Source organism: Aplysia californica, unplaced genomic scaffold (genome assembly GCF_000002075.1).
Source record: "Aplysia californica isolate F4 #8 unplaced genomic scaffold, AplCal3.0 scaffold00028, whole genome shotgun sequence".
In the NCBI taxonomy this organism is placed as follows: domain Eukaryota; kingdom Metazoa; phylum Mollusca; class Gastropoda; order Aplysiida; family Aplysiidae; genus Aplysia; species Aplysia californica.
The window spans coordinates 2,195,968-2,210,728 of NW_004797298.1; the positions used below are offsets into that span (position 1 = coordinate 2,195,968).

The 14,761-nt window shown below is 39.2% G+C and overlaps 1 protein-coding gene across 1 annotated transcript in view; it reads right to left on the reverse strand.

The window, feature by feature from the left end:
• Positions 1–11,957, reverse strand: part of LOC118479032 (snaclec coagulation factor IX/factor X-binding protein subunit A-like) — a 31,010-nt gene extending 19,053 nt beyond the window's left edge. The window contains exons 1-2 of the mRNA XM_035973598.1: positions 11,871–11,957; positions 9,474–9,605 (exon numbers count right to left, since the gene is read on the reverse strand). Of these exons, the coding sequence (XP_035829491.1) occupies positions 9,474–9,546 (73 nt within the window). The 5' untranslated portion in view covers positions 9,547–9,605; positions 11,871–11,957. The remainder of the gene's footprint in view (positions 1–9,473; positions 9,606–11,870) is intronic.
• Between the last annotated feature and the right edge of the window lie 2,804 nt (positions 11,958–14,761).

A 14,761-nucleotide genomic window follows, 5' to 3' on the forward strand; every position in this document is an offset into this window, starting at 1 on the left:
AGGAGGAGGAGGAGGAGGAGGAGGAGGAGGAGGAGAAGAAGAAGAAGAAGAAGAAGAAGAAGAAGTTAAAAGCGATCATAACATAGTGTTGATTGGACCGTAAAAACACCTTCTTTAAAAACAGCAAAACATGTGATAATATGTCTACCAGTCGCATATTCCCGAGGGTGTTCCTAAGAGTAAACTAGCCGTGGGCTGCAATTTGTGCCGCCACCTCACCCCCGACCTCTGACCCCATCCACCTCCCACAATCTCCCCAAAGACGATAGTCGTTCACAGCCCAGTGCAATGATAGCAACGATTTTCTATTAAGTCTAGTAGAGAATCCTTGATTCTATCAAAGATTCTCTGGGAGGCTCTCGTGGCCTATAAGTTAAGGTGTTGGCCTCTCATTCAAAGGTCCCGGTTAGGTTCGATTCCGGATAGCGACCGAAAAAAATTCTTCTCTCACATTGTCTCCTTTCACCTCCTTTCCTGCTCTCTAGCAACGATCTGTCGTCTGTTTCGTCTCCTCTTTCTGCCCCCACCCCCTCACCTCCTTTGCCCCCTCCTCTTGGCTCCTGACTCTTTCAGCAGCCTTTCTACTGCTACTCCTTGACTCCTTACTACTGCTGTGACAGCTGTCTTTCAGCCACACCCCTGATCTTCTGCTAGGAAAGATCTACAACTAGCCTTCTCGGACAAAGGTGAAAATTCTCGGTGGGCCCGAGTGCAAGTTGCACACGTTAAAGATCTCTTGGTGGTCTAAAATCGGAGTAGGCTTCGGCCGCCACCCGGGCAAAATGCAAAATTTCCCTAACAACTGAAATAGTTTAATGTGTCCCGCGTGCTCATAATATATGACCTTATGCAGTTGCGAGCGCCGTAAAACACTTTCCCCCCAAAAAATCGTACTCTATACTACCAGAGAGTTTACAGTAATACTACTGTTACTGTAAACCCTCTCTGATACTACTAAACGATCTATTATACTACTACACGATGATAGTGCAATCAAACACACGGTCTTTGGTGCAAGGCGTGCAAGGCACCCAAAAATAAACCAGGCAAAGAGGGTCACGCAGAGGCGAGACGCAGAGAAGGTGTACAGTGCATCTCTCTCTCTCTCTCTCTCTCTCTCTCTCTCTCTCTCTCTCTCTCTCCGAAAAAGTGGAAATAATTCAACTCAATATTTGTTTTTGTTGTTTGAGGTTTTTTAAAGTGTGTGTGTGTGCGTGTGTGTGTGTATATGTGTGTGTGTGTGTGTGTGTGTGTGTGTGTGTGTGTTTGTGTGTGTGTGTGTGTGTGTGTGTGTGTGTGTGTGTGCGTGTGTGTGTGTGTGCTTTTTCTCATTAATCGGAAGACTTAAATTTAAATGGAGCTTGCTGAAGTGACGAATTTAAATTAGTCCGAGAGTCCGAGGCAATCACATCGATGAGCTACTAAAAGTGTAAAAGCAGCCCAAGCAGCCTAATCAAATTCAAACGGAAACAGGAGGTTCTGCGTCTACTTAGGCCTTCTCGGAAAGCCTAGGTCTGAGTGCATATCATTAAGACCCCAGCAAAAACAACATAATAAGCAGAGTACGCTACAAAGAATCTAAATCACATGCTAGCTCAAATCAAAATAGTTTTTGTACAAACAAATCAGTAATAAATATTTGTAGCAGCAACTACCAATATAATATATATACATGACATATATCGGCCTATATGTAAATATATATATATATATATATATATATATATATATATATATGTCACAATATGTGTGTGTGTGTGTGTGTGTGTGTGTGTGTGTGTTTGTGTGTATGTGCGTTTGTGCGCGCGCGCGCTGTGTGTGTGTGCGAGTGTGTGTGTGTGTAATATGAATTTTGGCTCACTCTTCTCCTAGGGACCCACTTTTTCTTCCTCTTCAGTGGACTTGCAGGTAGTTAATTAACACAAGTCGCGGTCACGCAGACATCGCTAGTCTATGCCGCTCCTGCTTGATAATTATTTTATTTTGTGATTTCCTGACGACAAGAGATTTAAATCACTTCTAGAATGTAGAATAAATATTTTTTTTAAAAACGAAATGCGGTCCTTAATCGGTGCATGGTCAATTGTTGGACTGTCACAGCTTAAAAATGGTCAAGATCCGCCAAAAAGAAAAGCACAGAGTACTAGCCAACGCTATAGGAGACCCTGATCTAGATTCTAGATTTAGTAGAGTACGAGGTGAGGAGGTCACACACTGAACAAGCTCGTGATCAGATCTACATATAGCCTAGAATCATTTTGTTTTTTGTTTCAATAGGTACAAATCACCTCTTGATTTAATGTTAAATTTCTAACAACTGTGCCCCCCCCCCCCCAACCCAAAAGAAAAGAAAAGAAAAGAAAAGCTTTATATAACAATGTCAAAATGGTAGAGTAAGGGAAGCAGTTTCTGTGAACAACACTCGCGAGTTAAGTTGAGAAGAAAAAGCAAGGATCACCAACCTCTCTTGATTTCTAGAATCTAGAGTCTCTACGAGTGGAAACAGAATCTATGAAGTTACCACAATACGTACCAGAACACAATAATTAACTATCACTGCATTCAAATCGGACACAAGGCTAAAAAAAACCCCAAAACAACAGGCTTTAGCATACACAACACGACATGGCATGACACGCCATTACTCATGGTCTTGAATAAGTCTTATGATAGCATTGTCTGTTGATGGATCACAATCTTCTCCTTGATTCGAATCAACACCAGCACAGAATAGTATCCTGGAAACAGAATTTGTATGCAGTAGAGCACAATAATAATCAACTATCACATTCACATCGCGGGCAAGGCTAATGAAACACGCTGTGATTAAATGCTTCAAGAGAGCACGCTCACAACAACACAACACGGCAAGCCATTGACCATTAAGTCCACGACACATTGTGGTTCAAATTGGCCCCCGGCCGTCACAGTTTATAATAAGCCCTGGAGAGGTAGACCTGCAGAGTGAATAGAGTGGGTGGTTGGCGGGTGCTCTGTCGTGGTTTGCTTCTTGTTTCCTTACAACAAACGCCAATATTATATATAAATCCAGAAAACTTTAATTTAACCATACGCTTTACTACAGATACCATAAATAGCTTTCTTCATTTCAGATCATAGTTAAGATGAGCTAAGCTGGTGGTGAAAAGGTTTCTGAATCTGGTCCAGGCAGAAAGTATCCGCTAAAACGATATGCTGAAACAACGTGAGACTTTTTTTGTTAAAAATTCAGCATATTATTATTTTAGGCATGAAAACGTAACGTTTACCACGGACTATTTCCATACTAAGATTTCTCTAGGAATAGTCTGAATCTCATTTTTGTAATTAACGGTAAATACTGATCTAAAGTAGAACTTTCAGGGTAACAGACAAATGTAGGCTTAAAAAGAACTATTTCCTCATATAGAGGACATAAAAATTCGTCTCGTCCGTAAAATGATAAAAAATAGTATCCCCATCTTTAGTTCCACAGATCGTTAAAAAAGTGTTATTTTTCACCATATACAAAGGAATACGATCACTTAAAGGTAATCTCATCAACCAAGAACAAGATTACTACACCGATTACGAATAGTTTGCGGTAAATAGTTGCGTCTGTGAATTTTTGTCAGGTTGTAATGATTAAGATCTGAGTATTTTACTTCCGCCGGAAGTTGCTCAAAATCTTAGTACGGTGTTTTAGTGTCAAGCCAAGGATTTCAAACTACCTCCTTGTGTCAAGCGCACTGATTTCCAATCTCCCTGGCATTCGACCATTCCCCGGCAAGATTATGGTCTCTATAGAAAGTATGTTTAAATGACTTTGTCACTCAATTTTAGCGATGTAAAGATGAAATTGTAAGTGACGTTTAAAAAGATTGAATTGCCTTTCAGTCTGCATTCTTTGCTATATGACTACAAAATGTGTGATTCATTGACAAAATCTAAGAGTCTCTCAAGGAAAGGGATGAGTTTGGATGCATGCCAAAAACAAGGGTTGTTGGTTTTCATAGTGTCTGCTGTTGTTTCGAAACGGAAATTGGATAAAGTATTTGATTTCGTCCTTGTAACGATTTAGACTTGGTCTGTGTTTTATCGAGAAAGTATGTGTAGCTACTTTAAGAATTTTTTAAAAGGCGTTCATGCGTTGATGCCACATAGTTCTTGCTTGGGGTTTGGCATGTGGGGCAATTGAAGTTGACAGCTTCATTATTGTTGTCTGAAACATTACAAATATACACGGATAAGGCTGCTTGGCTCGGCCTCTCAAATATTTAAGATCGAGCATCAATAATCTAACTTTGCAGATAGACTCTGTCCAGGGATTTCAAGGTATATTTATTATATATTATATGTCCTATATTGGGTAACGCCACACTGTAGGTTTGGTTGGGCAAGGCGAAGCGAAAACACTGGGAGCGAGGCGAAGAGGGCGATACAAGCGATGTGGCGTCGTATGGGGTTTTCCATGTCAATTTTAGTTTCAGATGAACTCCCAAAGGGAAAAGAAAGAAAGGAGTAGGTGCACCTGATTAATTAAATGCGTCATTAGTTTGGTGAATTTCACCACTTGAAGAGAAATTTACCAGACGACGAAAGCAGATTTGCAGATCAAGTTTGAATGAGTCGTAATTCCCTTTTCCACTAGCATGAAATGATAATAGTTAAACTCACCAGAAGAACTACTAACTTCAGACATCCTATCCCGACGACTGAGGGAAAAAAACGAGAGACAGATAGAAAGAGTGAATGAGAAGGGAATGTTATGTAGAACCGGTGGATAGATAGATCTTGAAAATTGAAAAAAGGCAAATTCTATATCGTCTTTTTTAAAATAAAAGCATATTCAGTGTTTGCTTTGTTGTTGTTTTTTATATTCAATTTTTGTTTTCACAAACAGGGTTCACTAAGGGGGCTCTCGTGGCCTAGAGGTTAAGGTGTTCGCCTCTCATTCAAAGGTCCCAGGTTCGAATCGGGGTAGGGGCGGAAAAATTGTCTTCTCTAAAATTGTCTTCTCCAAAATTGTCTTCTCTAAAATTGTCTCCTTTCACATCCTTTCCTGCTCTCCAACAATATTCTGTCGTCTGCTTTCGTCTCCACTTTCTGCCCCCACCCCTTCACCTCCCTTGCCCCCTCCTCTGGGCTCCTGACTCTTTCTGCAGCCTTTCTACTGCCACTCCTTGGCTCCTTTTTACTGCTGTCTTTCCGACACACCTATGAACTTCTGGTAGGAAAAATCTACACCTTGCCTTCTCGGACAAGGGCAAAAAATCTTGGAGGTTCCGTGAGCAAGTTGTGCACGTTAAAGATCCCTTGGTGGTCTAAAATCGATAAAAGTAGGCTTCGGCCGCCAACCGGGCAAAATTAAAAATTTCCTACCAACTGAAAATGTTTAGTGTGCCCCGCGCGCTTATATGACTTTATGCAGTTGCGAGCGCCGTAAAAAAAAAAACTTACCGAAAAAAAAAGTTTTCACTAACTATCTTCGTTTTCCTTTCTTGTTATCATCACTGAAATTATGTAGATCTACTAGTATCAAACTCGTTGTCCATAATGTGCTCGTGTGCAGGCATCGGCGTTTCAAGCGATGAAAGTGATTGTACATCGGCCGGAATTTCCCATCGCAACTCCTCGCCTAGTGTCCCTCTTGATATGACTGGTAACGTCCGTCTTTCCCTTTGTTTTAATTCTGATTGCTCCGCCCGTGCTGCTTCGCCTCGTCCATAGTGTAGCTTTACCCTTTGTTTTCATCAAAAGTCAATATTGGCTTTAATAAAAGGAAAGTAAGTTTAGATCTATACGTTTGTCTTAATGGTTACACAGACTAAATCATTTTGTCTAAAGTTTGGAAAAAAGTATTGTCTCAATAATTATTTAGGACACGGTAGCTGGTTTTATCGTTCGGGACTATGATAAGACTAGCAAGACCACATAAGTGATGAATGATATCGTTTTATATTCACTTTATTGATATACATTCTAAAACACAATTTGTGACTATAGATCGACTGGGAAAAGAAGATGCCAAATTACAACAGGGCAAAGACCAACGATCAAGTTAAGAAATTTACGAAAACAAGAAGGAAAAACCGCACATTGGCTACAACTACCACTGGCAAAGTGGCAGCACGTAAATTTTATGGGCTAGTATTACTAAAGAAAGAAATGTAAAAGCTACGCAAAAGAGGTAACAGCATCCTGGTCAAGTTAGAAGGAAAGGGCAGAAAATGATAAGCATAGAGAAAGGTACCACTCAAAAAAGGAAAAGGGTGAATACGCAGAGAAGAAGAAAAAGAAGTCCAAGATATTCGAGAAAAAAGTGTCAAACAGATGCCCACATCCTGCAAACAAACTGTCCACAGAGTTATAGAAGTCCTTCCAAAAGTCAAAGCAGCTCGAAAGCAAACTTTGGACGATGTACATCAGAAAAAACAGTGCCCACAGTACACAAATCCAAAGACTGGAAACCAAACACGGAGATGGCGAGAGAGTTACATGTTTACAAACACATCGGATCCATCGGCAGTACACGTCTCTTCGGAAAAGATTTCGATTATGGGGGCACTCAGGTGGGACTTTAGCTGAAAATTGGGTCAAAATATCTTTTCTGAGCTTTTTGCACTATTGAATACCTGAATCTGTCTAGATATCAAATCCGGTGTATTATTTTGCTGAGATAAATATGCTGTAGGTGAAATTTTGTTTCATATATATACTAATAGTATCCCAGTAGGTCATTTGGACTTTTAAGTTTTAGTAAGACTTTCACGGCACTTGCAACACAATAAGATCATCGAATGTTTTACTTCAACGGCCATTTTCTATGAACTGTGTTTTTCATTCTCCCCTGCTGGTGGGGGGCCCCGTAGTTTTACTATGGGGGAGCAAAGAATACACCTGCCGTGATACTGCGTGTCGTGAGAGGCGACTAAAAGTGCATAGGTCTGGTCGCCCGAAAAGTGCCAGTTTGCGGAGGGCCAACTACCCAACCCAGTAAAAAAACAGTAAGTTACAGAAACACGGACAAACACAGCTTTTTATTTTTCGATCTTGGGAGACGGAGGAGCTTCTGTACATGGAATAACATCCAGAGACTAGCCCAGGATAGAGAAAAGTGGGGGGTGTTTGTCCGTGGCCTATACCCTGGTGCAGGGTGAGAAAGGCAATGATGATGATGTGTTTTTCATTGACAGCATGCCATAAACATTCATGTGTACTGCCGATGGGTCATGCCATGCCATGACTAATCTCCAACCAGATTATGAAGGAGACTGTAAGCAGACAGACTCTGGGATGAATCCTGAAGAGGGGGGGAGAGCAGAGATGGACATGTTCCGACTGTTGTGACCCCAGCATTGAGGACAAGGTGTGACAAGGTGTGATGCCATGAAAATCCTAAAATCTCGCTTACTTATTGCCCATGAGACTTGAAATTTGGTACAGTGATAGCTTATCCAGATTTCTAGGAATTGAGCATACGCACAAGACAGGACATTAGTAAATACATGTTCTACGAGCTGAAACAACCCGCTCCGTGAAATATTCTCTCTCTCTCTCTCTCTCTCTCTCTCTCTCTCTCTCTCTCTCTCTCTCTGTGTGTGTGTGTGTGTGTGTGTGTGTGTGTGTGTGTGTTTCAGTGACCTCACTGCAGTTGGTACGAATGAATTTATTATATCGGTCTGTTCTTGCTTTTTAATTAAAAAAAAATATATTATCGTTTACTACGGGTAATTGAAATTCCGATGTCAGTAGGTGGCTATGGTCACTTAGCATTATTTCCACCTTTTTTAGAACGTTTGTTTTGTGCAGATATTCAAAGTTACTTAGGTCTCTACCAATTGTTCTTGATTCCTTTCTGATTAGCTTGTTTATTTTTATGATGTGCTGTCTTCCCAAATAGCTACCATAGCAAAAGATACCAAAATGTATCAGCTTCTATTGTGGTGGTGTAGAATATCTGAAGGATGGATGGATTTAGATTGAAGAACTACGGACAAGGAACTATTCACCCATGGTTAATTACTACAAGTGTGCCAAGTGGGATGCTACAAGACACACAGTCGATGAGGTCTCAAACGATCTTCAACATGATCACCATGCCGGGAAAACATTTTGGGAAGTAAGCATCATCATAATTTCACAAAAAATCAGTCATGAAATCTCGAAAGATAGAGCATTGTTTGCTGCCATGAATATTGGCGATGTATTTTGACAATGTTAGTAGCGATAATGAAGAGGATGTGAATGCCTTGTTGATATTCTGCTGCTATTGCTTCTGTTTTTGTAGTTGGAGCAGCTGCTGCTGCTGTTGCTACTGTTGCTGCTGCTGCTGCTGCTGCTGCTGCTGCTGCTGCTGCTGCTGCTGTTTTTGCTACTGCTGTTTTTGCTGCTGCCTTTACTATTGTGAAAATTAATTGCAGCTCAGTCTGGATTTCGTGTTTCACTTTGTAACTGTCACAGGCTTTTGGTCCCGTAAATTTTTAGTCTCTATAATATGCTCAGTGAGCCTACGAGTTGATGTCTTTTTCTTCTAAAGACACTGCAGATAACATCAAGGAATTATTTTAATTTGTCTTTAAGTTCTCTGAATGTATGCACATTGTTCTTAAAAACAAATGGTCCTTTTTTGCACGTTTCTTTTTTTATCTTTTGTCCTGTAACGTTTAAAACGACCACAATTAGCCATTGTTGCTGCTAAAAACACTGATCGATTTTGTTCATATTTACTGAAACTACAGCTTTGAATTACTTGTTTTATAGATGCATTTTTAAGTTGTACTTTTATTAGTATTTTTGTAAATACAAGTCTAATTTTTTTGAAAATATTTTTTACGGTAACATTTCAAACATTATGATTGTTTGAGAACTATTTTTTTCTTCAAGAAATGTTTTGAAATGTGTGTGAACAAATAATGAATAAAGGACATTGTGCTTCCCAATCATTTTTTTTTCTTTTCTTTTATTACGTTTCATGTTTTAATATAATAACCGGTATGGTTGTGTCCTGTAACATTTAAGACCACAGCGCAATAGTCTAAGTTTCACTTTCGTTTCCAAAGAAACTAACCAAGCTTCAGTTTCAGCCCTGTAGGGATCAAAACTAGACAATTTAAAGGTGCATTATATATATATATATATATATATATATATATATATATATATATATATATATATATATATATATATATATATATGCACTGTATAAAATTATATCTTGGCGCGCGGGGGTGGGTGGTGGGGTGGAGGGCACCACCGGTAGGTCCTACTTCTTTACTTTCACTCTGTTGTTTCTGTCTGTCTGTCTTTCTTTTTCCCAGCACTAAATTAGGATCCATATTATGTCGATCTGCTTCTCTTTATTCAAACAGACAGACAAACAGACAGACAGACAGACAGACAGACAGACAGACAGACAGACAGACAGACAGACAGACAGACAGACAGACAGACAGACAGACCAACCAAAGAGCCACAGAGCGTGCGTCACTCACCCACGAGCTGTGCCACAGAAAGCAGCAGGCTGAGCAAGCCACAGACAGATGTCCACGTCACGGGCGGCCGCATCTCGACCTCTGACCTATGGCCTCTGACGTCACATCCACGGCTACTCCACGGGAGGAGATCTGGTCAGAAGATGGTCAAAATCAAAACATAGTCAGATTATAGTCAGAAGATGGTCTATATTAAAAGTTAGTCAGATAGTCAGATTATAGTCAGAAGATGGTCTATATTAAAAGTTAGTCAGATAGTCAGATTATAGTCAGAAGATGGTCTATATTAAAAGTTAGTCAGATAGTCAGATTATTATATAGTCAGAAGATAGTCAAAATATAGCTAAAAGTAAGCACCACAAAGATAAATCTAAATTGCCTACAAGTAGATTTTCTGCATTGGATCAGAAAGAGCTGTACGAGCTATGAAATTCACGTTTAAATAATGAAAATCAAACAATAAATTTTAAAAAGTTATCACGGTTCAAATTCATTCAAAACGTAGAAAATATATGCAGCGTTCAAAACTTGGAAAAAGCAGGGTTTTGAACAGTCACACAATCATGTAAAGACAATGAGCATACTCATTTATTATGTCTTCTTGAAGTCGAGGACAATATTTAGGCATACAAAGACTAAAATTATCCTCAGGGTTATAATTCCGGTTCCGTAAGCCCATAAAATTGTAGAGCCTAAAAATGACTTTTCAGTAAAACAATCATTGCTTGCTATACTCCAAAATGCAAATTTCAGAGGTCTGTTGCTTGGAAAGTTGTTATCCTGCAAAGTCAAAACTGTGTGATGTTCTTGATAACAATGCAGGGTACAAGCTGATTTTTTTTTTTCAAGCATAGAACAAAGATTCTTTGAAGTAGGCCATCGGGAAAATGACCGATTGACTCATTTCCGCACTTTGGCAAACAGAACAGGCTAAATCACATCTTTCATTGTCAGTGTCAACTTTTAAAAAATTATGATAATTATTCCAGACATGAGACTGGTATTTCATATTGTAAAAATGTAAAAAAATGCCGCTTGATCTAAAATACCAATACTTTTAATTTTAAGCTTAAAAAAGAGAAAAGTTTACCATTACTTCTATGATTTTGCTCACACTGGTATTGCTTTAGATCTACACTTTCACAGATTATCTTGATAAAAATAAGTAGGCTATATGTAAAAGTATTGAATAATAATCACGAAATCAGAAATGGCTCGTTACTTAGTGAAAAAAATACCAACTATTTTTCAAAGAACAGCGCAAGAAACAGTCTCATTTGTTTGTTTACCAGATCTAGCACACAACAGGCGCTCACTCCGAAGCGTCCTACTAGGCGGACGTCACGTCGGTCAGCTTGTGCGCAGACAAGGAAGGAAAAAGGGGAAGAGGGGGGGGGGGTGCTTCTATCACAGCGAAATGTTTCCATCGACCAGGAAAGCACAGATTTCCTATAATATATGTACACCAATGTGTTGAGTCTATGCGGATATTGTTTTCTTTTTAAAATTAAAAAAATGAGCAATTGCTGGTTATTCCATATTTTGTTTTCTTTGTATTTCTTATAGCTTCTTTTGTCGCTTTATCATTTCGACTTCGATTTAAATATAAAGGATGACCTCTCCTCTTTAATGGTAAGGAAAAATTAGGTCACTTCCGTGTCTCCTGGTCGACGGGTTCTCGTTGGAATAACCCTACAGTCCAGAAATCTTCGTGAAAAAACGCGTCGAGCGCGGCGATCCACCCATGGACCCTATTGTCGTTTTTCCAAAGGATTGTTAATAAATTGTCCTCAGTTACAACAAAAAAAAAAAAAAAAAAAAACATATTTTGAAAAAGAAAAGAACACTGAATAGGACTATGTAAGTTTTCTTTTGTGTGTCATCACTATTTAGGAGAAAAATGGCATAAATTTAATTCAAAATCGACGCTTCTCGCTCGCTCACAGTTTTTCCAGTGAGCAAACTCGCACTGTTGGCCTACCTACTAAAAGATGGTTAAAAGAAGGTCAAAGATGGTCAAAAGATGGTCAAAAGATGGTTACAAGATAATTAAAAGACATTCAACAGATTGTCAAAAATAGTCAAAGGCTGTCAAAAGATAGATAAATGATGGAGAAAAGATATATTTTGAGCCACCAAACTTCAAAATCCTGCTTCAAAAGGTCATAAAATCCTTAATAATAGTTGTACCGTAACCATTGAGGTATCATTTTGTTTATTTTTAAAATGTAGAATCTAATAAAAACAAAACAATTAAAAACAAATATATTGAAAAGAAAATATTTAGCGTTCAACGGCATCTGTAAACAGCCTAAGTGATGATGCTATAGTGTGAGTACCGTGAGCCGGCTGAACTGGCGCGAGCCGTAAACTTAAAAAATGAAAGTCACTACTCACATTGTTGAAGACCTGTTGCTGTCGTCGCGTCTTCTGTTGAACTACTCACATCTGCAGTGCATGACGTAGAACCCAACGACCCGTGAGCTTACAGGATGTGAGTAGAGATAATTGTGTCACGACGCGGTGGAATCAGGCGCTCGTCAACTTTTAGGCACACGGAGTTCTTGGTATGGATCTACTCGTAAATCCTGTTCCTTTGCCTTGCTATTGATGAAAAAAAACCCAACTTCGTCCTTCTAACTTGAGTTAAAGTCAAGATAGTTGCGATTTGGGTTGTAGCTTACGGGGTCACCAGGTGTCACAGGTTTAAAAAAGAAATAGCGAGAAAATGACCGCCATTCCAAAGTTTGGTAATTTCCAAGGCGTGGGTGTCTTTTTTTTGTAACTTAATCAAATTGCCAACCGGAAAGAAAAATGTCAATTTCTCCGAGTTCATTATTTTGACGAGAGCCTGATTTCACTACGATGCGACACAGTTGCCCTGTCTAAAAAAACGCGGTGCATGATTCAATACGGTCAAGCATTTCAGGTTACCCGAAACTAATAAAATACAGTCAAACCTGTGTAAGACGGCCACCCATTGTCAAGGAGAAAAGTGTCCGTATAAGACAGGTGGCCGTCTTAGGCAGGACTGATCAAGAAGAAGAAAATGACCCATTCCCATCTGAGGTCCCAATCGAAAGTAGCCCCATTGTTGCTGTTTTTGTTGTTGGTGGTGGTGGTTTGTATTTTGTTTGTAATTTTTATTTTGTTGCTGATTTTGCACAAGGGTGGCAATAAAACGAAATGCATTAGACAAGGAAGACCGAGTGCAATGTTAAAACAAACACATGGGTCGCCACCACTCGGAGAACGAGCGAAGCTTCTGTCACAAGTTCATGTTGACATCCTATAGTAACTTTGTTACAGACTAGGTAAACAGTGACCATTCATCTCACTTAGATTTGTGTATGAGTTTTGGGAGGGGTTTATGGGTTTTGAGGGATCACACGCTTACCTCACCAGCAGCTGAAAATTGGTAGCTATTGGTCAACAGTGGGAGGGGCCTACGCAACTGTGATCGGTTGGAGGGACTACCTAACAAAAACGGCAGGTGATTGAATTATGACGGCTCGCCTACAACGCCGTGTGCCAATGCACAATTTATGACAAAACGTAATGGAGTCTCTAAGGTGGCCGTCTAAGACAGGTGTTATTGCTTTGTGTGATAGGGGTTGTGTGGTAAAACATGGTGGCCGCGGCCGCGTTGGACAGGTGCCCGTTTTACACAGTTAAATTATATAGAAAAAACGCAAGGGGGGAAATGGAAAGTGGCCGTTTTTACAGGTGACCGTCTTATAGAGGTGGCCGTCAGGGCAGGTTTGACTGTAGTTTATTTGCTTGTTTGTTTGGTTGAGTAAAGAGCTGCATATCGACGCAATAATCTAGTATCTGCGTTGTTGCGGGGGAGGGGGGGTGGTGTCCAAAAGTTGCCAAAAGTTGCTACAAAAAATGGCAAAAGTTGCCATAAAAGTTGCCAATAATGTTCAAGCTTTCAACTCTCTGTGAAGACGTATATAGCAATATGTTGATAGAGGTAACTTAATCTATAGCACCAGAATTTCTTGAGCTCTGTTTTTAAGCACCCAGAAAATCATTGTAGCCACACAGAGTGTGAAAATGGGAAAAATAAAGGTTTCACAACAGAATGAAATCAACATTAGAACAGCACATTAAACAACCACAAAAATTAACACACACACACACACACACACACACACACATATATATATATATATATATATATATATATATATATATATATATATATATATATATAAGGGCGTGTGCCCACCTATACGAAGATTGGTCTTTTAACCCTAAACGTGTTCAATTCAAGAAAAAGTGCAGGATATTAGATTCTATATGTGAATTATGGAATCACACACAAGGGGCCTGCCTGTGTCCGTATTCGGTTTTGGTGGAGACACGCTCTAACAACATAACACATAATTTGTATTTTTATAAAAAGGTAGGAACAACATCAAATTAAATGACGTTACGTTATGTTAAAAAAAACAAAGAAAAAACCCAAAAGAAAACACATCAGAACAAAAACAAGAAAAAAAAGTTAAAACACCAGCAAACTAAAACACAACAGAGAGGGAAACATTTAAGAAACAGCAATGTAAATAGTATGTAATGTACTTATAATAATATTCTTCACATGAAAGTAACAAATCAACGTGGGGTCAACAAGTGAGAAAGAGACGAAGTGAAGCGGAAGTGAAAATAAACTTTCTTTCTAAAAGTAAAGAGGTTCGGTTTCTTTTTTTTTTCTCGTTTTTTTTATATAGATATACATAGCATGAAAATATGTATATATATATACATATATATATGTATATATATATACATATTTTCATGCTATTTTAGACATATTACCTATTTTGTTAGAATATAAAATAGAGATAGAATATAAAATAGAGATAGAGGCTTAGATCTTGATCTAGATCTAGACTTTTTAAAACAAACCTTGGGTTAGTATTGTAGTACAATGTGAAGAAAGCTCTTCAAGGTTATGTTGAATTGTGTCCCAACTATCGCCACAGTCAAGTATTCACAGCAGAATAGGAGGCTGAATTGACGCAGTGCATGTTGAAATGTGCCCAAAGATCCTATGGTTTGACAACTGCTAACTGCAGAAAACTCGTCCATGAAGTCGTTGTTGCAAATCACCGAAGACCTTTCGTACCCATCTTCGTGGGATGATGCAAAATGTGCCGGAAAGGAGTGGGAGATGGGTTTTCTTTGGAGACATCCGCAACCCAGTTTGTGACAACCAGTGGCTACCTCATTGGCAAGAGCCACAGCTTTCAACAGACATTCTGTGAGGACATTTTTCAACT